At 42.0% G+C, this 27426-nt stretch overlaps 2 protein-coding genes across 2 annotated transcripts in view; both read right to left on the bottom strand.

The window, feature by feature from the left end:
* hspb12 (heat shock protein, alpha-crystallin-related, b12) overlaps window positions 1–27161 on the bottom strand; it is a 34436-nt gene extending 7275 nt beyond the window's left edge. The window contains exon 1 of the transcript XR_015765056.1: window positions 26402–27161. The gene's annotated coding sequence lies outside the window, so the exon portion shown is untranslated. The remainder of the gene's footprint in view (window positions 1–26401) is intronic.
* On the bottom strand, window positions 3848–15420 carry fam131ab (family with sequence similarity 131 member Ab). The gene is made up of 4 exons (XM_088011709.1): window positions 15327–15420; window positions 15036–15218; window positions 8449–8580; window positions 3848–7334 (listed from the first exon to the last, which is right to left on the bottom strand). The coding sequence occupies exons 1-4, from the start codon at window positions 15394–15396 to the stop codon at window positions 6682–6684; spliced, it is 1038 nt and encodes a 345-aa protein (XP_087867835.1). The 5' UTR covers window positions 15397–15420; the 3' UTR covers window positions 3848–6681.
* Window positions 27162–27426: the final 265 nt, after the last annotated feature.

Genomic DNA, 27426 nt, shown 5'->3' with positions numbered 1-27426 from the left:
AAAAACACTTAATTTCCACAAAATGGATCTGTCAGCTCCCAAGAGAGTCACAATGTCATGGAAAAGTGAAATATGAATCAGCAGTTTTTACCACATGTTTAATCTGTCTAATGCTGCCATACAGTCTTACTAGGGATCAAGTCTTCATGTCACTAATCTAACTGCAAACTGATTTACCCTGTGTTAATTGCAATTATTGGTGTTAAAGAAGCAAATGCAATAGTTTAATGCATGATTAGTCTCAGAGCACTGTATTTTACAGAGATGCAAAATACAGTGCTGATCCTGTTGCATTTTTTTCTTACTCCTTGTGTGATTTATTGGACAGTGTTGACCAGTTTTGACCCAGACTGATTGCTGATCAGAATCTGCCAGATTTGAATCATACTTCATTTCACCTGTGTTGCTGTTTGAAACCTAAAAAAGTCAGATCTTTATCCAATCCGTGAACGACCTATTCGAAAGCAGTACCGGCTCACGTTAACAGCAGTCTGGATTAGCTACTTTCAGTAACAAAGGTGTTCAAAATGAAATGAGAGGAAGCACAGAGCTGTGAGAATGTATTCAAAAGGAAAATGTCTTTTTGAAGATTCTAGAGAGCGAGACTTAGAGCAGATAACGGGAAGGCTGAGCAGAAGACAATAAAGTTGTTTTGTTTTATCCTTTTGAGCGTCTCTACCAGAAAACATGATGGGTTTGAAAATGTTGGCAGATTGTCAGAACTGCTGACTGTTTTGTAATGGTAGCCTGGCCAACAATGACTTTCACTAAAATAAGATCCTAAAGACGCATTCAAATGCTAGCTGTGCTAACATCGACATTCACTACAATAAGATCCTAAAGACATATAAAAATGAAAAGTCTGTATTTATTTAAAATATGACTGAAATGGAAATCAGCTAAAATCTGAATTGACAGAATAAAACTTTACAAAACATGAAGTTTGGAAATCAGCTAAAATCCTGTTTGGTGCATCTCTGACACTGCTAAGTGTTTAATCTCCAGAAGACCTTCACCCAACATAAAAAGATATCCACCCAAACACCAGAGCATTGCAAAGAACAATAACAATATTTTCTTTATTTTTGAAATAATATCAGATGCAGCAAACAAATATATTTATTTTTCAATCCAAGGTGGCTATATTTGAATAATTACATTCAGCCAAAAGAGGAAAAAAAGTTTTTAAAAGAAGAAAAGAGACTGACATTTGGATGGAGGTGAGGGGTAAGGAGATGAGTTTGAGTGGAAAACTACAATCATCTAAGGTCATCTTTCCTTTTACCCTGTTAGTGCCCACCTTGCCCTCTCTGTTAGGGGACTCTAGTATGGCTTTGCTCTCTGACCTATACGGCAAGCCTTATTTTTGGTCATATCAGCCTGATGTGAGTCAAACACAGACCGTGAAAATCCCCCATTCACTTCCTGTTGCACTTTTTACTCACTTTTGTGTTGGCCAGTTTTGACCCAATAACCGCTGATAGGGTGTGAGGAGAGCGGTCCCCCGGCCCATCTGCTTTGTTCTGAAATGGTAAGTAGGTTACAAGGTGATGGGGGCACTACCACCATGTGAATATTTATGCCGGCCTCCTGCTTCGCACTGTCTGACAGATGTTTTGATGTCTTTTTATAGCACTGGTTCCCTCAGCTGATGTCACACACGCACACACACATACACACACACACGCACGCACGCACGCATGCACGCATGCACACACACACACTCACACACAGTCACACATATAGTGAATCTGGAGCACTTCTCTCTGATAAGTATCCAATGGCACTGCTTGCCTGAAGCAACAAGCTAAAACTAATTGCCCAGGGATACTCTCGCAAGCAAGATGGAACATGTTAGGACAGAAAGGCATGTGTCTCAATGAAGGGAATCAAGGGTTTCCTGTTGTTCTGGGCCACAAAATCTCAAACACTTTTTATACAGAGAGACAAGTACGAAAACAAAAGTTGGTGTGGAGTTTTCTGGGACAGCTGACCTCAAAAGCTGCCGCTTAGAAACTTGTGCTGGTGACGAGGGTCTGGGGAGAAAGCAGGGAGAGGAGAGAGCAGATGGATTGAAGGGGAAAAAGGAGAACAAAAAACGACAGAAGGGAGAGAGAGAGAGAGATACATGTCTCCTGAAGTTCAGTCGTTTTTGTAATTGCAGGCTAATTGCCTTTCGGCAAAGGTAGCACTAAGACGCCCATCTATTTACGTAATAAGCCCCCCTATGGGGAGGGAGGGAGCAATAGACGGACAAAAAAAAAGAAGAGCGGGAGCAAAGGACAGAAACAAAGAAAGGCGGGATGGAAGAAGGGAAAATGACAGGATGGTGATGGAAGGATGGAGAGGAAACACATTCATCAGGCTGTCTGGTGTATCAACGGCACATCTTCTGCTTCTATCCATGTGAGGACAAACTGTTCTCTTGGTGGTGACTGAACAGAGTCACAGTTCTCAGAAGTATAAGATTCACAGCACATACATGTAGATGTGAGAAACAGAGAAAGTCCAAGGTGCCCGTCTTTACTTGAAGCCGCAAGGACATTCAGATAGACATGCAGAGAAAAAGCGTGCACAAGAGGCGCTCAGAGTGAGCTGATAAACAGGGGAAGGTTGTGAGACAATGGGACGGTCGCGTCACCGCGCTTGGACAAAAGCGCAAACTCGCTTCGCCAGCGTTGCCCGGCTTTTAATGTCAAGCAAAAGGACAGTGACGCTGCAAGCTCTCATCACTGCAGGAGATACAACAGGATTTCCTGATGCCTCTGTCTAAGGGGTACACATTACTGTGATCCCTGTTTGAGGGGATGGGAGTTGAACTGTGGTCTTAGACACCGAGGAGGACGTGAGGATAGTCATGCAGTTTGAGAGGTCAAAGGTGATGTATGAAAGGCACAGCTTCAATGGTTCCCCCTGAGTTTTCACGGTTTTGCCTAACTCTTAACACTAGCATTTGCTGTTTTCTGTAAATGAGGCAATGTCAAACCTTAGTTTTAGTTTAATCCATCGAAACCAGAAAAAGTTAAGCCTCAAACAGGAGATGACCTACCCCAAAACACTGTTTTAAAGGGAATCGCTGCATTGGAGGGGATTTGGAATTAATTGACTGTGCAAGCTGGGAGCGCTTGCTGACATCTTACGAGACACAGCTGGACACACAGTTTCACAAAATCTCAAAATACAAACACACACATTGAGGCTTCTTTGAACAAAAAGCATAGAAGTGGGGATCAAGTCTGTGCTTGAATTATGTCGTACTGTAGAAAATGACGACTCACTCCAGGGTTTCTCTTGAACGTGCACACATGCAGGGTGAGAGTGAAAGAGGAGTGGAGCTTGTACATTTAGGCATGGGCCGGTAGCAGGTTCTCAAATGATCACCTTGGTTTCACAGTGTCATGATGTTTAAAAGAAGGATTTATACAAACATAGCAAGATCGAACTACTGTGATTTAAATAAAAAAAAGCAACAATTTATTCCTACGTATGGTAAAATAACAATGTTAGCATAGTTAATATTACTACTTCATTTTGATACAAGTGCACAAACATTTATCAAATTTTAAATCATGTTAAATTATGTTTTCATGCCATCATAGGTGGGTAGCACTAACTAAAATTAGTTGCATTGACCCTAAAGCACTAATCATAAAGATTAGTTCTGCTAACTCACTATACTATTGTAGCATTTTATTGAGCTATTGAGCTAATGCTAATGTGCTCGAGCACTAAATTCAACCATATTGATACCGTCATGTGTTACAATGTATCGCCCTCAAAATGGTGAGATTTCTTGACCATTTTGAGGCTCAACAAATCTGAGAGTAAAATTTGTTAAGCCTGAAATGATTGAGACCACTTTATAGTTGCTGAGCATTGCTAACTCTGTTGACCACAGCAGGACTTCGGTCAGAAAACAGGGAGGACATCAGTTTACAGTGAGGCTGCAGACTGTAGTTTTACAGCGATTCACTCCGGGTACAGAATAGACGCCATTTGCCGCTCTGTCATCACAGGATATGGAACAGCTACGTAAACATTCTTCACCCACTTCAAAACAAGAACATGAATACAATCATTAACTACTTGAAGAATTTGTAACAGTCAATAACCAAATCTAGGATTTTATTCAACTGAAAGTTTCCAGAAGAGACAAATAAATTAGCGCTTCATGATTTGTCTGGAAAGATTTACATAGGGGAAGCTAAGGGTACTAAATGTTTTCAAAGTTAACAAAAATGCTAAACAAAAAAAAATAAAAACATTTGCTTTGGAAATTTTCACTCGGTTTGACAAATACTATCTCAAGGTATTTTAATAATGGTCTTTAACCCATCCCAGAGAGTATCTCTATTTTAAAAAATAATGTAGTGTCTAAATATCTAAGCTGTTAGTATCTGGTCTAAATACTAAATGCTAACAAGATGTTAATTTGTATGACTTTTTATCAAGGACTCTGAAGCACTTTATGGTGGTGAGCTACATTGTAGCCATAGCTACCATCGGGTCCTCTGACAACCACAAGTAGGCAAGGTGAGGAAAGTTTTCTAAGGACACAATGACTGAAACAGAGGGAGCGGGATTTGAACCAGCAACTCAAATCACATCATTACACATTATTACTCCAAAATCTCAATTTATAAATGGATAACTTTTATAAGGATTGAGGTAAATGAATGTCACTGAATGTTTTTTGGCATTTTGTATGATTTATTACATTTTTGTTGTGGACCTCACAGATTTTTTATTAAAATTTTAAGCTTAGACTACCTTTAAATTAGGCTTTTTTTCCCCTTAGTCTAAACCTTCATGAAATATATTAAATCAGGGTTATTTATACACTTGAAATGTCTAAATGAGATCTACGTTTATCTTTAACCTTTGTTGCTCTCTGGGGGACGATAAAAAGGGAAAATAAGAAAACGTTGAAATTGAGGCTCTTTTAAAACCTTGGTATCCTTGATCCTGGTAACTCATTTTAAACTTTTAGCTGTTTTGAAAGTGTAACGTTTTGGTACCACCAACCAGCCCATGCCTACGTGCGTGTGGGAATGAATGCATTCATGCTCTGGTTCAATGGGATTTCCTGAGTTGCATGAAAGACATTTTCTCTCAGGTACATCAACATGGAGAGGATGAAGTAGGCTCTTAACGTGTCACATTACATGCCTTTTTGCAAGCATTATAGAAAGGGAGAGTACAGAATAAAAAGCCAAAGCTTTCCAAGAGTCAACATGAGAAGAGAAGATGAGTATTTAGAAGTTTTTAACCCTTGTGTTTAGAAATGGGGTCCATCTGACCCCACACACGTAAAACTTGTATCATTTGCCACAGTTCTCTACGTTGCCTCAGTCCTCGCACGCACAAGGGTTAAATAAAAAAAAAACGAGCTCTTCATGAGGATCATGATAAATGGCAAAAAACCGTATCACAGTATCCTCTTTTGAAAAAAACAGTAAAATTTCACATTTGTATTGTTGTTGTTTTTTTTCCCAGTAGACTATATCACACAGTGATAACAAAGAACAGGAGAAATCTACAGCCACATTAGCTTCGTGCAAAGACCACATACACTGGCACGCCGCGTAGGCAAGGAGATCAAAGCAAGACAACGCATACAAAAATATAGAAAAATCTCCAAATGCAACCCATCTCTGCACAGGAAAATAGGTTTCTGTCGCTTGTTGCCAAACATCCGTCGTTGAGGCGTCGCTTCGGGAACTCTCTCTTTGTGTTTCCTGTGTCCCTGCTGTGAGTTTTTCTTTTTCATGAGCAAAGTTCAGGTTTCCTCCACAGAAAACACCGGGGAACACCGAGCAGCTGTTCATCAATATGCCAGCTGTCCATCATGATGATGACATGAACAACAACATGACTGATAGAAAACTAGTACATCAAAAGCATATCATTTCTGTCATATCATTTGGAACGCATTATTTTCTTTTTTTTAAATACATACCATTTCCTGTCACTTTGAAGACATTCCAGCATTTGCTCATAATTGACAGTGACAGGGTTAAATAATTTGGCATACTCAGCAAGCCATGCCCAGAAGGATGCTATTTACTCTCTTGCAAAGGATAGGGGAAAGAGGTTAGGAGATGAGGGATGGGGTGAGGACAGGTGCCAGGATGCAGTGTCAGCCTGCTCACTCACGAGAGAGAGAAAGAGAGAGAGAGAGAGAGAGAGAGATGGGGAGATGGGTAGTGGTGATACAGCACAGCTGAGATTACAAAAACGTGCTCGAGCCCAGGTCAGCCCATTGATTTCAGCACTTGCAAAAAACATGCAGATATAAGTCAGAGGTTTGGACTCTCAGTCGATCTGTCTGCCTGTAGCAGAGTCCTTTCACCACACCGAAGAAGCCGAAAAACTGTGGGCGTCATACCCGAGAGTTAGTCCCTGGACTGACCATGCCTAGTCCAGCCCTCGCCGTTCTCACACTGATGAAAAAGGATTGTTTGGACGCCTTCAAAACAAAAAGTGTCAACACGTGGAATGGGGACGAAGCACTTAACGGATGGAGAGGAGAGCTGAGATGCTGCGAGTATAAGGCAAAGACAGATGATTTACGCATCATTCAAAAGGTTCAAACTGTTCAGACACCGTGACGAAGAGGGGAAGTTGTCGCTGAAAATGAAGAAGCCCCTCCCCAAATACTGAGATGAGAAAAAAAAGGAGTCATTGGTTGTTCGGCTCTTCTGCTCTCTCCTCCAGCTCCTCCTCTTCCTCCTCCTCGTCGAGGGAAACAACCCCTGAGGAGGCCACATCGGAGACCCTCCGGTGTGGGTCGTAGTCAGGAGGGTACCCCACCCCCTGGCCCTCCGCCTCCTCCTGGCACACAGTGCCTTCATAGTCCTTGCAGGGGGTGTCATCATCCTCACCAGGTGACAGATACGTTTCAGAGTAAGACATGGAGTAGCAAGGAGAATCCTGACTTCCGTAGGACCTGCTGCCCCGGCCGCCCCCACTCAAGCTGTGGAAGCCACAGTCTCCCCCACCAGGCCCACTATGTCCCACCCTCTGAAGTCGGGCCAGCAGCTCCTCCCCTCCGTGCAGCGCAGACAGGATCTTTGCAGCAAGTTCAGCTGCGTTGTTTTGGGCGTGATTACCGCGATGAGTCCTCAGATCGCGGAGCAGCGGGTGCTGCTCGTCGAGGCTGCAGAGGCTGGAGCAGAGCGTGTCCGGAGAGCACGCCGTTGGGGAGGGCTCCCTGCTGCCACCGCCCTCGCCGATCCCTCCTCCGCTCTCGGAACAGGGCCTTCGCATGCCCAGGTGCTGGCAGAGCTGGCTGTGGATCAGGTCCTTCAAGTACGGCGGATAAGACGACAGTTCTAGGGAGAGCAACACAAACTGTAAGCATGAAGTCTTGAAAGAACAACAACCGTGATATAGTAAAGAGGAGGTAAAGCTAATTCCTTTTTTTGGGATGTTGCAATAAGAAATATGTATACCTATTAAACTACTCCCAGAGAAGACTTTACAGAGGGTCTCAAATGCTAGTCTTCAAGAGACAGGAGCCCTGCAACTTTTAGATGTGTCCCTTGTCCTACACACAGGAATTACATGGTGAAGCTGCCTCACTAGCATGCAGTCAAGCTCTACTGACCTGTGCTAATGAAGTAATATTGGAGGCAGGTGTGCTGAGGCAGGGAGCCGTCTAAAAGGTGCAGCACCGGCCCTTGAGGACTGGAGTTTGAGACCATAAAATGCTGCACCTTTTGGACAAATGTACCTTTGTTTTCTTCGTATCTCAAGATTCACGTAAGGATTTCATGGAGATAAAAATCTTAGAATCAAAACAAGACGGTATTAAGAAGAAAGTGCTTTGCAAAAGTGTTCACAACCTTTGAAATGGGAACAAGGCCCATTATGCTAATTCAAAATATCTTTCATTTTAATGATAAAACACCTGGAGCCTTGAAAGGCAGCTGTGAAGTAAAACTGGAGCTTTAAGAGTTTTATCAACTTGGCTTACATTTCCTCAAGAGTCTATTGTCATCACACACAGGTCTGCATGCATGAGATCCAACTAAATATGGTCTTCCAGAAGGTAAGAAGCTACTGGTGAATATATGAATGCTATTAACTGCAGTGCAGTGCATTGGCGGATGTGTGTAATGAAGATGAAAGCTCCGGTCCACACACTGCCGAGTGCCTTTATAACCCACTAACACACAATGCCCACACAGATGCTGCCTCTGCAGCAGAGGAAACGATATTAAACTTGCAGGAGGGATATCAAATTGCGCAGACAAACAGAAAAATGTCACGAGAGGATGAAAACTGGGGCACTGGGACAAAGAAAGACAAAGAGAGAGGGGGAAAGAAAAGAGAGATGGATATGGGAGGAGGTGTCTAATTCAGCTTTGAATCAATGAGGTTTGATTTAGCTGCTGTGTGTGTGTGTGTGTGTGCGTGCGTGCGTGCGTGCGTGTGTGTATTTACCTGTGCTCTGTGTGGTGGGCTCGCTGGCAGGCAGAAAGTCTTCATCATATGAGTCATCATTGGACTCGTCGCCGTCCACAGAGGACCAGGCCCTCAGCTTAGCCTCGGCAATGGCAAACTGCTCTGCCACACCTGCAGACACACAAGCGGCACACATGAGCTCGCACATGCACGCAGGGCAATTACACGGTTGGCATGGTAACAAGGAGGCTGCATTGTGCCTCGGCGTCATCTGCTGCGCACAATGTGGCGCCAGAGAGGAAACGCGACAGCATTCCCAATACAGTCGGGGTTCGTCAGCCGTCACCTGGCTGGTGCAGTTAAGATGGATGTCGCTTGGTGTTTAGTTGTGCTCCGTCACGTTGAGACTGTGAGCTGGAGGAGGTACAGAGGAGAAGTGCCAGCTCAATCTGTGAGGGAAACGTTTGTGAAAAGAGGTAGATTTGTGTGCTTCTAGTTTCTATAAAGGTTTAATCTCTTGAATCCTTTCTGGGAAGCATTAAGAGTCAGATCCAATGCAAAATCATAAGGCAGAGGAGTGAGGAGGAGGGTGAAACACATTTACTTGTTCCTACAATTCCAAACCAACCTAAAAAAAACAAAACAAAATAAAACTAAGTTATCAGTTGAAAAGGACATCAATGTGAATAAACCTATTGTCCCAGATTGGTCTGAACATTTCACTAGTCTTTAGCTTAGAATTAAACATCAGCTCCAAAAACCAGATTAAATAGATCAACTCTTTGTTTTTGTTCCTAGAGAATCTCTGTCACTTAAACCAGGCTGACAAATCTATCAGCTTAATGACTGCAGGTTTTAAAGGAAGAGCGTCCATCACCAAATGATCTGGCTCTGTTAGGGCAAAACATTTACACCTTGCAAGCACAAGCATGTCATAGAAGTGAAAAGCCAAGAGAGGATGCATGTTTGTCTGTGTATATTTATTTATTGTGTAACTATGGCTCCCATGAATAGCCTTTAATATCTGAGTGACCTATCTTCCCCAATCAGGAGCAGCTGCCAGTCAGAGACAGGAAGTCACTCACTTGTTTCCTTAATGTCACCCTGCTCCCCCTCCTTCCTCCTACCTGCTCTGTATTCGCCCCTGTTCTCCTCCATGTCATGCCTTCCTTCCAGTCGTCTCTCTCAGTAAAATTCTCCATCGAATCACGTGGCTCTCCTGATTCCTCATGTTCTCTCTTTCTCTCCTCCCAGCAGTCTTTTGGCCCTGTCTCGTTCCCCTGGTTTTGATTTTCCTCTCCTCGGGCTTCATCTCTGTATGTCTCCCTGTCGGTCTCTTCAGCTCAATGCTCAGTATTCATGCGACGTTTCCCACGGGGAGAGAGATCGATGCTCCCATTCATCCCTCACTGTGGCTGGACCCTGAACCCTCCTCACAAACAGCAGCACAACCTCCCACAGACGAAGCTGAGCTGTGCAGGTTGAGCTTTAGATCTAGAAAGTGGCCATTCACATGCCACTAACATTCATTTTAATGTCACCAATGCACATAACCAATACAAGGAATTTAATAGCTAAGAGTGGGCGCCCACATGAAACACACGTTTTGCAACTCTTACATGATGAAATGTAGGAGGTGTTCTGCATTGATACTATTTTTAATCCTGGTGTGTGAAGGAGTGTGTTTTCAACCCTATTCAGTTGTGACACATTGTGTTCGCAAGGATGATATCCCAGCTTTCTTGGACTCAAATGTTTGGTTGAATAGTGGAAACACCAGGGAGGTTCGCTGTTTTCAGCCAATCGTTTTCCTGATCTGAACATTTTAAGACGGAGGGCCAGCGGTGTGGTGAGCCTTCCGACATCACATTATCAGCATCTTGCTGTCGTCAGAGAGAAATAAAAACATAAACCGTTTTTAGCTCAGATAGAAATACCAAAAAATATTTGCAGTATTATTACCAAATGTCACCAAAATGAGAGAGAGAACTGCTCATACAATTTGCCATTACTTCTTAAATATTTGGCCTTCAAAACGGTTTGACTATTTAGGTCAGGGGTGTCAAAGTCAAATGGACGGAGGGCCAAATAAAAAATTTAGCTACAAGCCGAGGGCCGGACTGATCGAATGTTCATTGAAATTTTTTTAAATGACTCATATAGTCTAGTGAACCTAATTGAACCTACTGAAAACCTAACAAATATATTCCAATATGATCAGATAAATAAAGCAATATTTTCTTATGGCTCTGTCAGTAATCTTTAATTTTCAACAGACACAACTGAAATATTTTTAAAATATAATTGGATTGAAATACAATAAAATAAAGTGCAAAAATCTATTAATCCACATATGTCAGAGTCAAGGCATTTAGATGTGTCGCCGGCGAATTACGGTACTGCAAATTTAGATGTGTCGCCGGCGACACATCTAAATTTGCAGTACCGTAATTCCGCCACACGTAGCGCTAAGTGGAAAAATTCCAACGGTTTCTGAAAGGGGAGACGTTGCACTTTCCAGCAAGTATCGGGTTAATACGGTAACTTCGCAGCTGCAGCTGCAGAGAGTGTAATTAATCCGGGGGGCACTCGTTTAATAGACGGTATATTTCGGCAATAACTTGGTGGATATTGAAAGTTCCGGTTGTTATGGATACATGGGTAAGTACATCATCTCACAGAACATTTAAAGAACTACTTACAGTTCAAATAAGGAAGATATTTTTTTTCAGACGGGGTGCCGGCTTGCTGCGGTCTGCGGGCCGGTTCTAATAATAAATCAAGATCATCCCAGGGGCCGCAAAAAACCTTCTCGCGGGCCGGATGTGGCCCGCGGGCCTTGACTCTGACATATGTGATTTAGGTCATCAACAAGCATCAACAAGTCTTACACATCATAGGTTTACGGTAAACACAATATTTTCATTCAATTGATCACTGTCTATTTTTGCAGCATTTGGAAAGTTGTTGCTTTTCTAGTTTATTTAAATGCAACTGGGTTGGACATTTGTAATTGTTGATGCAGACACCACGACACCATGAAACTGGTATCCTTACTCAATATACTACCTGCAGTTGCCTGGCTGTATCAGTCACTGCATATCTGCCTCTTTCATTCATCTCTTCATTCATACAAAGTGTAGAGTGGAAGATGTATTTGTCTCAGTGTTTCAGCAGAACATCACCGCCTGCATATTCAGTTCCCAGCTTGCCTCCCACACAGACACTCACTCACAAACAGTACACCGGAGTGTGTTCTGGCTCACTCACTCACACACACACACACACACACACACACGCACACACACACACACACACACACACACACACCCACACACACACACATACACACACGCACACACAAACACTTACTTATCACATTTTTGCACATGCTGACTTTATTCTGTAACTTGAACACGAATGTTCACTCACCATCACGCCATCGGTGGATTGCAACTTGACAAAAATAATAAGAGTCAGCACAACTGGCAGCAACTTAATGAAGTGGGCACCACTGATGAAGCAAAGCCAAGAGATGGCTCTGTGCAGTTCCCATGCAAACATAACACCAGACCATGAAGAGTACTGGCGTCATTTTCTGCACAAATCATGATACTCTCAGGATACGACTTCATAAAAAAGAATTTATTAAGCCTTTTAGATACCAGGGTATTTTCAATAAAAACTTATGAGCTAAGTAAAAATATTTCGTCGCTGCATCTTTCGGCAGGACAGTGATGAAAAACAAATGTCTAAATGAACACATTTTTGCCCTGAGACATAAATACTACGGAAAACCTGTGAGCTGAGCTGAAGTGACGAGAGCATAACAGAGGATCCCTGAGTCAGGATTGTCAAGAAAGATTGTGAAGAATATAGTCAAAGAGCCTGAAATGGCATTGAAGAAAACTACATCTAAGTGCGTAGTGGTGCCGATAATTGGACCACCAGTCATTTTATTGAGCAATTATGACTTAAGATGGGATTTTTCACCTCCTATTGAACAAATACACTTGAATTAATGGATAGATTTTGACCATACATTTTTTTATACTGTACATCTTTACCAAAGCGGCAATAAATGTCCTTACGTCTGTGAGGGGAGAATAATAATAACAGTTGATAAATGTGTTAAGAGAGGGGCCTAGAGGAGCAGAGATGTCCTGTGAATGATCATACCCTAAAGATTAAAGCATAAGGGAGCAGAACAGAGAAGGCACAGGGGAAAATTGCTCAGTCATGGCAGCATTAGCCAGGGGCAAAACCTTACTGTGCAAATTAACCTTGAGAGTCTGCATTGCAGGGACAGAGCAAAAAAAATGGATAAAGAGCAGACGGCAAGTGAAAACGACTGAAAAAGAGGTGTTACAGAGGGCAAAAAGGAGCAATACAGGGAGGGACAGCGTGGGTAGAAGAGCACAAAGATGAAATAATGAACAGAAAGGGCAGGAGGGATGAAAGAAAAGCCAGAGACGAGGTTAGTTGGTAGCAGAAAGAGGACACAGATGTGCTCTAAGTGAATGCTTTCACAGATGAACAAAACTTAAACAGTCTGAAGAGAGGGAAGAGTTAGGGTGAGAAAAATTCAATAAAGTCATTCTTTAAAAAAATGTGTAAAACGCATGTTTGTTCTGGTCCAGAAAATTAATGGAGTGAAAAGTCATTTTAAAAATTCTTAGGTGGCAACACTTTTACACATGTGCAAAAGTCATCCCCGACACGCTCATAATGCAGATTTATATATGTGTTGCATAACATCTTAAACTATCCATGAATAATAAGATATTTTATATAACCATTTATGCAAGTCAAAAGCTTAACATTCATGAGTGAGAGTGAAGTAGAGATGTAAAAGAATTGCGAAAATGGTTGGAATTGGAGCGTTGTGCGTCACTGAAAATATTTAAATGATGCCTCCTACACTCTCTGCCTCATTATCAGTGCTTCTTTCAATCAATCAGTCAATCAATCAATCAATCAATCAATCAATCAATCAATCAATCAATCAATCAATCAATCAATCAATCAATCATATCTTTATTCCAGACTCAAAAAAAGGTCCATAGTAAAAAGGTAAAAACAAATCCACTAACAAACTGTGAGACAGTTTTCAGACTAGATAAATAATCGGATGCCAAATAATGGCATTTCTAAGACGTGCATTAAATCACACTGATGAGTCGTTTCTACTGCCAGTTCGTTGTTGCACGTCCTGAAGATGTCACATAATAAAATCAATATTATGTGACATAATGCCAAGGCAAAGATGATGAACTTCTTTGAAGTTTTATTGTGAAACTGCAACATTTCTAACTATGAACCAACGTGGCTGTAACATATAGCAGCATGAAAATATTAGGTTCTATGCTAAAGAAATTATTTCCTCCTTTGTCCACACTGAACAATGCTGCAAAGACTTTATAGCACACTTCCATCTGCTGACACACCAAAGCCACTGACACTCACCTTATAATGTTAAGAATCTAATTTAGTAAATTATATGGATTATTATCCTTAAATCTCTGACTCAGTGGGTTTTTTGTCACAGGCCTGTGAAGTACTGTAAAGTAAAGCTGTAAAATACTGCATGCTGCAGATTATGTCAAGCAAATATTATGATCATTCAAGATGTGTTGATGGGAAATGGCAATGTAGCAGAGGTTTATGTTAACATGTAACGTCCGTGTGTTTCAATCGATTCTACAAAGTCACCTGACTCTGCTGAGACGTGAATCTGGCTGAGATCCAATAACAGTAACATACAGGCAAGCCAATCAGATAGTGATCAGTTTACAGTGATTTCTACAAGCGCCGGTCTTTATGACATTAATTTAGATTAATTCAGTCATTAAACAGATCTAAATGTGTTAAAATGTTTTCAGTGGAATGAACTGCATTTCTTTGACATACCGTTGTATCTGCGTGTTTCTGGTAGGCCTGTAAATCAGGTGCACAAGCGACATTTGAAAAACTATTATTGTGTGCAAGTTGTGCAAAAAGGAAGTTAGCCTGTTACTGAAACTACTCCAACCTAAAATACCATCTCAATGCAAAACATGTAGGAGTAAACACAGACGTCTCCAATGCTAATGTCAGCATACGCAGTCCATATTTCTAAAGAAGAATTTTCTTAAAATGTTAAATAAATGATCAGGGATCCCTGAAACAATTGAAAGCTGAATGGGTATAAAGCATTTTGCACCAATCTGATCGCCAAATAACTTAAATAACAGATTAAAAACAAATGTCTTTGTTGCTGAGCTCATGTGCATATATACAATAATTTAGCAACATAAAGGAGGTTTGAAATGAAAATATTGCTTATTTTGTCAATTAAAATGCAATTAGTTTTGATTTATTCATTAATAACAGACCCTGCAATTAACTTGATTAAAATTTTTAACCACTAAATTTCTACGTGTGCTGTACATGTCATAGACTTGACTTCTTTCAGATACGGCACCTAAGTACATATTTATTACACATATTTCCACATAATTGTTAAAAGAACCTTAGCACCGTTAAGGTCACCAAGAGGTTATTTTTTGTAAATAACTCTTCTATATTCTCATACAGCGGAGCACAAAAAAAAAAAAAATCCACCAAATAATAAACATAAAGATTACCAGCAGCAAAGCGTGCTTCTTGCTCTCCCTCAGTGAGGTCAGAATAAGAGTTGAAGTCTGACTCCAGAGCTGCCGGAGTGTCCATGGGCTTGCACCATCCCTTCCACTCTATCAGATGGGCCACTCTGCCCTGCGCCATGGCTGTAGGCTTCGTCACATGGTCTTTGACCACCTGCGAAATACCTGCAGGATGCATATATCAGGAGTTATTCTAAACCGGGTTCATTACGTGCATGCGGAGTACATTTGACTGTATTACAGCAAGTTGTTTTTATAAACCGTTCCACTTACCATGCAGAGAAGATCGCGCTAGAGCAGCAATCTCTTGAATGGTAAGAGCTCTTCTGGATTTTGGTAGCATTTCAACGGTGTCATCAACATTCACCTGAAACGAAGAGAAATAAATGAGTGGGTCTTGAACTCGCTCAGGAGCTCAGCAGAAATGTGAGCCACATCTCAATACATCCTGCCATGACTCAGAGGAAAACCCTCTGCTGCCTGTTTGGTGCAAAGGAGAATCCTGTTGTTAAGTTAGCAGGCACACTTTTATGTTCTTTAAAAACTCTGGGATTTTTCCACAAATACACACACTTTCACACACACACGCAATCTTGATAAATCACAGGCAGAGTGTGTGTGAAACCAATTTGCATAAGCAGGGACACATTCCTGCGTACTTGCATTGCTTTGTGAATGCAGTTCTTTGCAATAATGTTCAAACCACTTGTATATTTATAAGAGTGGAATGTGACACAGTTATGTGATCGATGAATACAAAGTAATAAATCCTGCCATCATTGTAAAGCAATACCTGTCAGCTTAGCTAGAGTATGTAGAAATCTTAAATTGACTTGAGTCTGGACTTTGACTGGACCATTCTAACACACTAATGCACATTAATTATGATTATTGCTTTGTAGCTTGAGCTGCATTGTCTTGCAATTACCTCCATCCACTAATTAGATGACTTCTAATGTACGTTAGTTGCACTGGATTCTGCTTAGATGCACAAGAGTGGAGTGGACTGAATAAAAATACATTTAATATAAGAGCTAAATATGAAAAATATGTTGAAAACATCAAGAGATATACTTAGATGTATCATTTTATGTAATTTGATGTGAAACCGCAAATATTCATCAAATGATTGAGGCCATTGATGCCACATGTTTTCTTAGACTGTAGACTAATTAGCAAACCTGCAGTTAGTTAAGGTAACAGTGATCATCCGTCTCGGATTACAAATTGTCGTTATGTTATACGTATGCACACGTGAAAGGCCAGCAAAACATAAAAAGGGCCCGCGGTGACATAGATTGGTTTATTTTTGCACACTATCCACACCCTGCTGCCATCCATGCAAACTGATTGGAACTAAATGGGCCTGGCGATTAAAAAGGCATGAAAGAAAAGGATACAGCTTAGCATCCAAACACTGTCTCACAAAGAATTCAAGATAAGCAGACAGGAGACAAAAGACTGACGCCATCCATCACTCCCGCCAGGCCTTGAGCTCTGTAAAGTCAAACCACAGAAGGAGTATCGGGTGTTGACGAGTTTCTTTGTCTGCTAACTCTAAATGGACGCACCTGTCCTCACGTGAGGGATGGACACATCAACAGTCAAAAGCCTTTTTCTAAACGGACTGTTCCGTGTCATTAATGTGGGTCACTGCAGTCAGGCAGAGTGAATGATGTGACGGCTACGTGGAAGAATATTTCCACAAGCAGTAGCCGTGTTTATTTGTGGCGGCTTTTTCTGCAGCCGGCAAAATTTCGAAAAGCTTCCAGAAAAATCTGAAGGTCAAAAGAAAGGAAAGAAGGTTGAAAGCAGCAAGGAAAGAAAGAAAGTCTGGAAATATAAATAACTTTCTGAATCTGGAAAACACTAAATTCACCCTCCTGGAGTTCTCCAGACTATAGCATAGAAATCCAGGTGTCTGAGTTTATTTGAAAGAAACATTCCTCAACTACTAAACTCCTCACAGAGTTAACTTTAAAACTGTTGAGTCACTCTGAAGTTAAATCCCATTCCCCACCATTCTCATTAATAGTCGCCGCCGACTGCACAGCGCATTTCATTTGCAGACACAAGACACAAATAATCAACTCAGGTCATCAAAGGCGCCACCCCGTCTTTGACCTTTCAATTCCTCCTAATAAAAACAAAACAGCGGCCTGAATAACAAACAACTAGCAGAATGCTCTTGAAGAAAACCCCTACACCATTAATGGGGATCCCAAGCTTGAGATTGTATCGCCTGCTGCCCAGAGGCGGGATAATCCTCTTGTGCCGCAGAGCAGCTCGCACATCTGAGGGGAGGATAATCTGGAGGAGACGTGACACGTAGCCGGGAGGAGTTTGGGGATGATATATTCCGCTTGGTCTTTTCTGAAAATTAATGTTGTGTACATTTAGAGTATATTTCATTTGTTTTCAAGGTGTACAGCTGGAGAAAACCCCCCAGAAAAAACCAAAACATTTTCACTGTGTTGTAGGTGGTATTAATGGAAACCTGCTGTCTTTTTCTGGCAATCGCATCAACATTTTTCATCCCTTTTTGTTTTTACAACAGAGCAAGACGAGATCAAGACCACAGAGCATAATTGGAAACAAGGTATCTCACAGTTTGCAGGAAAACTGTGATCTATTTGAAGTTTAATATACACATGAAGGAGTATATAGACGTATGAATTATTTAAGGTGAGCAGAACCCTGAGCTCGTGGGTCATCTTTCTTTGGCTGACTCTGCTCTTCCTTCGATTCCCTCCCACCTCTGCTTCTTCCACTGCCCTACTGAACTGCAGAGCGACCAGAGAGGGAAACCCATCGGCTGCACTCAGCAGACATGGTGGTACAGCAAGACAAATGCAGTGCGTCTATTCACACCGAAATATGGTGGAAATGAAACCGTCTCTGCCATTAGAACCTCAAAAATTCAGCATTTGTCTTTAAGCCACTATTCACAGAAGACATGGAAAACAACAAGCATGTCATAATTACAGAGTCTTTGCAAGATGAGTATTCATCAGAAAAGCAGCCAAAAAGCCCATGGTAACTTTAGAGGAGCTGCAGAGAGCTACAGATCAGGTGGAAGAATCTACTGAGAGGTTGAATATTAGTGCGGCAGTCCACAGGCCATGAAGGGGACACAAAACTGAAAAACAGTGAACTTTTTGGCCGAAATGCAAAGCACTCTGTGCAGAGCTAACACTGCACATCGCTGTGGACATTCTCACTGTGAAACACAGAGGTGACTTTATTATGCTTTGGGGTTTCTTTCAGCCTGTGGCTTCAACAGCATCTTACATATTGTTATTGTGACGGACAATAACAACTTGTTATTGTCCATTACAATAACAAATTTTGCTGGATGATATATTGCCCTGGTAGTTACTGCGATGATTGATAATATTGTCATTTGAGACCATTTCCAAGTAATAGCTGGCTAATGGCATAATTGCTTATTGCGACAGGCTTATTTGTAATCAGGCAAAATATGAAAAAGTTCTTGGGATATGGAAATTTTTGTAAAGCACCAAGTCTTTCATAAATAATAAATTCTCTATGTGGCTTTCACATAAATAACTTATGATACAGTAAACAATTAACAGTTTGGACAGGGACTGAAAAGAAGGAGATTGTTTTTTTTTTTATTATTATTTTAATTATTTTTCCAAGTTCTGCAGCTTTAATTAGTGAAACATTCTCTTGCTTTCTATTCAGCAAACCTCAACTGTGAGAGAAACAGCAATGCTTCTTTATCCAGAGGCCCTTTCTCCTGCTGTAGGAAACCACTATTTGGAAGCCATTATGCCAAACCATCTGAGAAGGAGAGCCACAAACGCCCGCATGCAGATATCTGTTTCATGCTGTGGAAAATAATGGGAGGATCTTTATTCTCCACCGGCACAGCACATTTCTAGCATTCTCTCCGTTTTTCTCTACCCTCTCAAACCCTCCCCCCCTTCTCTTAACTTTCCCACAACTGGAACATTTCTATGGCAACCAGTCACCGTGGAACAATTCCTCTCTGCATGCATGTGTGGCTGATGTGCTGATGACGTCGCAGACTCGAAACGTCGGCGGACGACCGACAGCCGCACCTGCTGCCGCTGCTCTCTGTGAGATCAGAGATCCTGGGAGGAGACGGGCATTGTGTGGGAAACAATCAGCCGTCAGAATGCATCGTTACATCAAAGACGCAGCATGTCTGTCTAGGATTCAGGGAAATGGGAGGCATTACATAGGGCCACTGCTGTGATGCAGGGAGCTCAGCAGTCTAGCCAACTCCTCTTTCACGGAGGCCAGTGTTCAATAGCGTATCTCCTCTCTTTTCCAGAAGGAGGCAGAGGCTGGATGTATGTTCCTAATGGATCTCTTAAGCGTTACTAATCGTCGCCTGGCTGCCTCGCTGCACTACGTCAGACTCATAGATGGTGTGCACAGATAAAAGGGACAGGTGGAGACATGATCATTTATACAATCATCATCATCACCATCTCTGTGCCGGCGATAAGCAGTTGTCTATGATCTACCACATGCAATTAAAGAGATGTAGAACTGTGGGGTGAAATGCCCCCATGATTGCCAATGAAATCACACCGTTTATCTACAGTGTTGGGATTTATTGATTTCTTCTACCAACGTAAATGTTTCAAATAGTCAAACAAACTTTTGTGTCAAAGATTTTGTTTATTAAGGGTAAAAAGGCTATTTAAAAACAAACTGACCCATATCAGAAAGTAATCGCTCGCCTAAACCTAGTAACTGGTTGATCTGCCATCACTGGTAGAAACAACTGTTTGCAATAACTGGCAGTGAATCTTTTTCGCTGTGAAAAGGTTTGACCCACTCCTCTTTGCAGAATTGTTAGAATTCATCCTCAAGGTTTTGGGGAAACCTGTTAATAATCCTCTTTTATTTAATACAGAATCATGGATGCTGAGCTTTAATGAGCACAGTAAGGTTCTTGTTTCTGGGAGCTGCTGGAGAAGTTGTCAACATGAATTCCTGGGAAGGTTTACCATTCTCACGTGTTTACACCACTTTTCAGCAGCAGCTCTCACTGGAGTCCCGAAAGCTTAGAAACAGCTTTGGGACTTTTTCCAGGCTGGTAAAATATCAATCAGGGCACTGGAGCAGACCACATGCCTCCTAAACACAACTCAAGTTAAATTGACTCTTGTGACAAAGAAAGCTACATCACACTTAAATCCTCATATTAAAAAATAATTGTTAATTATGCTAGATGGAAAATAAATAACTAGGAATCAACTGGTTCATGTTATTGGAAAGCAATAAAGGGGAAAGTCAACCCTACTTGGATGGCTTCATTAATAAGGTAATTATTCAATTTGGAAGGTTGGGGAAATAATTTCCCCCTTCATACAGAGAGACTCTCAGCTTTGGTTACAGCTAATCTGGAGTAGAATATAATGAACTATATAGCAAATAGTGTTCAAACCAGATACAGTCTTTGCCATCCAAACGTCGTCACACCCCAATTTGTTTTATATTCTGTATTTAATGGGAATTTAGAACAAGAAAAGAAAACATGGAAGACTGAGTTTTGGTCTAATTAGACAATAATTACACTTTATAGCCTACTTGCAAAATTTTGAATGAGGGAAAACTAAACCTGCAAATCGACAATGAACACACACCTTCCTCACATTCAAACATGGACAGGATTTCCTCTGCATGAGTTTATAAGAAGACGGATGGGGACAAAGAGAGAAAATCTGAAGCTGTAAATTAAATGTTTCTACAAATTGTTGACTGGAAAGGAAGGTCACATTATAGATGATGTATTGTGGAAAGCCAATGCATGTGTTTTTTGTTCCACTTATGCATTTTTTTTTTGTGGCTCTATCAATTTATAACAATCAACAAAATAAATTTTTGCAGTGTCATAGTGGAACTAGTTAGCTTAAATTAGCTGCCCTTGTCAAGTTTATGGTCTGTAGAAGCACACTAAATGTAAAGTTTGACTTCGATTAAAGAGAGAATTCAGGGCACCTCGCTGAAGTCCAGAGCACCCAGAGGTGCACCGAGTATCAGTCTGCGCGCCATGCAGGTCCGCGTGCTCCCCAGGAGCCTGACATCAGACATGGAGCTGGACGCGCTCCAGTCCACACGCAACGAACCATCAACCGCCACTGTCAGGAGGAAGAGAGCCACGTGAAGGTCACAGCAAGCACGTGGTTTAAAACTCATAGTGGCTCTGGACTTCATTCTCGCTCCAAAACCTAATTAAGGTCTGCATTTGAGGATTAGAATAGCACTTTAAAGTATTCAGGGGGTTCATAGTTTTCAGGGTTTTTTCTTTTTTTTTTTTTTAAATTGGAGCAAGAATCAGCCATCCATGAGTTTTAAGCTAACAGTATGTACTGCTTTAGAAAAATGCTTTAAACTCCATGCCTCCATCAGAAACTCAGAGCAGTCAAAGCAACGACCAAAATGTATCCTGATGGTTTCTTATCTCACTACAGTCTCACTGCAGTCCCTCCGAAGCAAACCATTCACCAACTACTTGACACGATAGGGGATAAAACATTTTGTTTCAATCATCTATTGTCTGTTTAAATGAGGAATCGGATTGGGTATTGAGAAGATATCAGTAGATTGTATAATTTTTACACTGTAGACACATGCAAAACCTGTTCAGGTTGGTTGCTTTAGAAAACTCATGTGGTTCTGAAATGTAGCATTCTGTATGTGTAGCTGGTCATAAGTTGAAGTACGCTTATTATTGCAGGTTATCTAGCAGAGACTGTGGGCTGTGTAGTGAGATAATTTGCTGAGGGGTGACTTCCATGCACCTTTTAAACCATGCTGTTCATGCGTTAAGCACCTTAACCTTTTCTTCTTTATAATCAAACGGTTTATTAAAAGTGGGAGCTGTTTGAAGTAAATATTTGCCTGCTATAAGCAATATGACAGATTCTTTCAAAAGGAGAGGGAGCTTCTACTGGAAACTTCACAGAGTCTTCACTGAAAATATCCAAAGCGTCTTTTTGACCTTTAGGAGCGCACATTACTTGTTAGTCCAATTATTTCTCCAAACATCACATAACAACCAACAGGTTTAAAACATCACTTTAATTAGGGCTGGCTACATGAGTCAGTATCGTATCGATGTGACACAATCCACAGTAGGCCTATGAGTGCTGATCCACTGCACACTAAGAATCGAGTTTCCCGTCCGCTGAGCATTTCAGCACCTGGACAGCTCCCATAGGCCACATTCTCACGCTGCCTCCGGCCTCCGCGCTCACCCTCATCAAATCAGATTTGGAAACAAAACGAGATTAGGAGAGGTGGGGCTCTAAATGTCAGTGCCTAGCTCTCCTTTCCAGCCCCTCTGCAGGCAGCCGTTTCTGGTTACTGTCTGTGAAAAGAACAACTTGCTCCATTAGCCACCAGCACCCATCTCAAACACTGATGACTGATCGCTCAGCCAATCCTTGCACCCCCCTCTCCTGTCTAGTCAAAGACTTGCCATTTAGCTCCATCAGCTCAGGTTGCCCACCTGGAGGATTCAATATGTGCCATTTAACTGGGTGTGATGAGATCCGTTGCCTGGGGGTGTATTGTGTTGAATCTAGGCCATCTCAATGAAAGTAATTGTGACGAGTGAGAGACGCTCACGTGTTTTCTACAGCAGTTTCCAAAACCTGCTGGTCACTGGCGATACCACTTACCCCTTTACAGATTTAAAATTTCTTTTTATAATCTGGCACCAAAATATTTAGGGAGAAAAACAGCCTTTAATTTAAGCAGTGCAGAAATAACTGATTTTGACAAACTCGCCTGTTTCTCATCTCTAAAAAATATCTTTAAAATAAGTGGAACTGAAGCATTTTTAATTTCTTCTTTTAAGCAGGTTCTACTAACTCCTTGAATTCCCATTTCTAAGGTATAAATAGGATGTGACACAGTGGCCGATGCATTTTAGCCACTGGCTGCTGGCTGGACAACTGCTTATATTCATCTTGTCACCATGGACTGTCAGCACAGTGCTAAGCAAAGTAAACAAACCTCAACAGCTGCAATGAAAATGGCATCCCAGGGTCTCCATAACAACCATCACACAGGTCTACATGAAAACCAGTTGCACAAGAAGACATTTTCTGTCCTACCATCATAAACATAAACATGTGGAGTTTGATCAATTCCACTCCTTACTAGTAAACTGATCCGAACATAGATCCAAACGGACACAGAAATGGTTCACCAGACACAACGTCGACATTCTTCCTTGGCCAAAACAGTCTGAAGACTTCAATCCTACAGAAAACCTGTAGGGGGAGCTGGTGAGCAGGGACCGTAATAGAGGACTCAGGACTCTGGAAGCAAGATGTGCACAGCTGAATGGCTAAATATCCCTATTCTATCCAGATAACAAAAAGGTATTGACAATGAACTGTTAATTATGTATCAAATGTGACTTGGTTAAAAAAAATTTTTTTTTAATAGTGGATTTGTTCTTGCAACTTAATTTAATGTAATCAAATCAAATTTATGATTTTTTCTACTATGTTATTTATTTCGAGGATTTTCTTCTGCAATACACAATGAATGTATTTTAAGGATTTCTTTAAAAAGAGACCAAACACTTCTTTGAATCTGTGCTGTGTGCCTTCTATTTTGTCACGGCGGCAACAAGCTGTATGAAAGATGCACGAATTTATCATGAACCTCCTCCAGCGGAGAGGACGGAGGTCGGTTTCTACCGATATTCCGCCAGAACCAGGATGTGCTTTAAGCTCCCGGGGTTGTGGATCATTGATCTGAATAAATCGAAGGGACCGTGCTGTATTTTGATCAAACGGGTCTCAACTGAAATGGACACATTTGTAAATAACCTCGTTCTTCTGACTGACGTCTGCAGCTGTGAAGTAAGATTAGTCGTCTTGATTTTGATGTCAGTTGCGCTCCTGGCACCGAGAAGCGCTTCTTTACGTGTAGTTTCTGTTGTCGTGGAAACTGCAGGAAGGGAGACCTCGGCTCGGCCGTGACGCCATCCCCTCCTCTTTTTCTATGTTTTCTCCCTCCTGTCTTTTGCACTTTTTGCTATCAACCCCACTAGGAGTAGCTATAAGGCGGTAGAGTGATCCTATCACACATGCAGAGCAGCAAACAGGTGGCTGCTGTCCGCTGCCAGGCTGCATTGAGACGTGCGAGCGCCGGGGCTGCAGCTCGGTCTGGGTTTCTGAGTCTGATGGACACGTCCTTTACGCACTCCGTGACAAGGAGACGCGGAGAAAGGGTGTCACAACCTCCATCATGGGTGTGATCAGTTTGGATTAAAAGGTTGTAGGCAATTAAAGGTCGCAGTAAAATTAGAGAGAAAACAACGTTTGTGTTTGTTTATTCTGAGAAAGGAAGAACGGATCGATGATGTGGGTCGAGTCGGATGTTTGATTTCACGCGTGGAAGACAAGCGTCATAGTCTGGGTCTGGGTGACAAAGGTCCGCGGAGAAACTGACAGCAAACTGGGGTCTTGTTTCCTGGCAACCTTCAACCAATAGCTGCATAAATTCTGATAAAATTATGATCTTTTAAAGGTACTTAACTTGAACTCCTGGAACAACCGAGGGCGTTTCTAGTCATATAAAAATCTCCGAGGATTTTAGCGTTAACGCAGGAGCAAAGAAAAAAGAAGAAGCGAAGAAGAAGCGTGGTCCTACCTTGCAGCTAAACTGGGTCAGCGCGGTCAGAACCATGGTGTCAGGATGCGCCTTTCACGAGACTAACAGCCGATTAAACAGTGAATCCATCCATGGTGTCAACAGCTCCTCAGTGTGTGTGCGCTTCTCACTAGCGTGCTCCCCTAACAGCGTCTCGCAACTCTCGTAGCATCGCGATGCTTAGGCTGCAGGATCCCAGCCCCTCGATGCTCACCCATGCACCGCAACCATAAAAACGCAAACCCTCTACACACACACACACACGCATACACACACACACACACGCACACACATGCATGCATGCATACGCCAAGTAAGCACATACATGGAAATACGCGTTTAAACTATACAATAAAGTCTAACCCATACATGGTGTCTTACGGTACAAGAGTTGTTTTGGTGTTACTGAAGCCAAAAACCGCAATCGGACAACAGGTATAAATAAAAGGTAAATTAAATAATAAATAAACAAACAAACAAATAAACAAACAGAGAGGTATATTTCAAATGTTTATTCTAGGAAGCTTTGGTTTATTGTTTGTGGAAACTCCGAAAGTTTTTAAATTTCATAAGACCAGTTATGGTCTTAAATGTTACATTTCAAGACGAGAAAGACAGTTGTCCAGCAGACAGCCAATGACATCCTCCACAATGAGTGTAATTAACAAAACATCCGTTTTAAAGAGGCTGGTTCTTCATATTGTGCTGTAAATACATTAATGGAAAGTTGAGTGGAAGAAAAAGTGTGTAATAGCAACAAGGGCGAGCACAATCCCCTGGTGTGGAATGCAGCTAATCAGAGCTTCAAGAAATAACCAGGACACATTCAGGACCATGACTGTTACATTCTTTGTGATATGCCACTTCTGAAGAAAAAAACAAACAAAACATTTTTATTGACTTTTTTTGTTACATTTAAATGTGATAGTGGTTCCACTAAGGGAAACCCTGGAGGGTACAATGGCCACTGTTCATCTGCTAGTTTCTTATTTCCACCAAGTTTTCCATTTCAACGATCAATAGAAATATTTGTTCAACTTATACAGTTGTCTTTTTATTCACCATCATGGTTTCACCACAGGGGTTCCGGTGTTCCACCCAAATATCTGCTGCAACCTAATCCAGCCTGTATGAGCTGAACTGATATCCGGCTAAGCGCTAAAGTCTTTTGGTTTGACCTCATATCTTCTAGAGTTGACTGGCTCGCTTGACCATATCAGACTTTCCAAGTTCTGGTTTAGTGTTGAATGTTATTGGTGTGTATGTGACTCAGCACAGCTGGAATGTGTGTGTGTGTGTGTGTGTGTGTGTGTGTGTGTGTGTGTGTGTGTGTGTGTGTGTGTGTGTGTGGGTGTGTGTGTGTGTGTGTGTGTGTGTGCGTGTGTGCCATTGCTGAAAAAGCATGCGTCCAAAATCCACATGGTATATAGCCGCTGCGTCGAGTTAGGATGCAGCAAAATGCAAAAACGAAAAGATAAAACAGGCTTCCTCCATCGTGCTTTTTTTTTTTTTTTTAATTCTAGGAGAGCAAGTTAAAGCACTTCTTACCAACAGGCGCTTTGGAGCTGATGCAGCCCATTCTCGCTGCTGCATGTAGACCCCCCTTTAGAAGCGTAATCTATTACATTTCTTCCCGCAATCATCCACGTGTAAAGAGACGCAGAGCTTACCTCACAGATGGAAAGCCTCCGTCCCTGTCCTCCGCTGGGTTCCGCCGCTGTGCTCACACCGCCGGACTGAAGCCTGTCGGACTGGAGGGGGGTCTGGCCATCACTTCTGCTCAGCTTGTTTCTTCTAAATCCATACACATAAAGTTTTCTGCGGCTCTTCTAAAACCTCTTGTCTCCCTTTGGATCTCAGTCCTGCGTCATCATCCGCAACGTTCAGCACCACAGCGGAGGGACAGCGCTCTTCTCTGCAGGCAGCAGTTAAGGTTTCTGCCCCGACCTGAGCTGAGCTGCAGTGCTGTTTCTGTGCGTGTGTGTGTGTGTGCGTGTGTGTGTGTGTGTGCGCCCGGTGTTAATGGGGTTTTCTCCCCACTCTCCCTTGCTCTCTGTCGAATCCACGCCACATTTTGGACATGGGTCCACTGTCTCTGGTCAGGGAGTGAAGAGTCGACACGTTGATAGAAAAACAATCCATGCTTATCCCGCTCTTATACCGCTTGCGCCGACTTTCCGCCCTCTGAATGTGCTTTTTTCTTGCTGTGTAGGAGCGGAATGAGACGGGATTGGCTGGAGTCACATGAGGGCGGAGTTGTGGGTGCACGCAGAGGAGGAGCTGGTTCTTCATTTAGGATTGCATTTCCTGACCGTGTTTACACCAGCTGACATCATGACAAAGGAGGGCTGTGTTTCAGCAACTCTGATGTAGACAAGAGGAAAGCAGATGTCATCAAATCGAGACACTGATCATTTCTACATTGAGATCAACGGAGATTGACTTTTCTTGTCAATCTCTAATATTCCTTTACAAGCTCACGTTTTTTTTTTTAGCCCCTGAGGGGCAGGGAGGCAATATGATGAACCACAAGCAAGCAAAGCCAGCATGAACCGCATGCGAGCAATGTAGAACAGCACAACCCCATTTCATGGCCTATATGATCTCATTATGTATTAACTAGGCTCATTATAACATAAAACTCCTCTCTACGAGGCAGAAGTGAATGGTGCTGCATGTTTAGGTATCGATCCGA

The sequence above is a fragment of the Poecilia mexicana genome, unplaced genomic scaffold (genome assembly GCF_051168715.1).
Source record: "Poecilia mexicana isolate PSO_F unplaced genomic scaffold, ASM5116871v1 scaffold_13, whole genome shotgun sequence".
Classification (NCBI taxonomy): Eukaryota; Metazoa; Chordata; class Actinopteri; order Cyprinodontiformes; family Poeciliidae; genus Poecilia; species Poecilia mexicana.
This window is presented reverse-complemented; position numbering and strand designations above follow the sequence as displayed.

Bases quoted from the DNA above. Each gene is read 5' to 3' on its own strand.
- fam131ab (XM_088011709.1), bottom strand. From the start codon at position 15,396: ATGCTACCAAAATCCAGAAGAGCTCTTACCATTCAAGAGATTGCTGCT. The intron at 8,581-15,035 runs GTAATCTTTATG...GTGTGTCTGCAG, and splicing joins AGAAGCACGCTTTGCTGCTG to GTGTGGCAGAGCAGTTTGCC. The intron at 7,335-8,448 runs GTAAATACACAC...TGCTCTCCCTAG, and splicing joins GCCCACCACACAGAGCACAG to AACTGTCGTCTTATCCGCCG.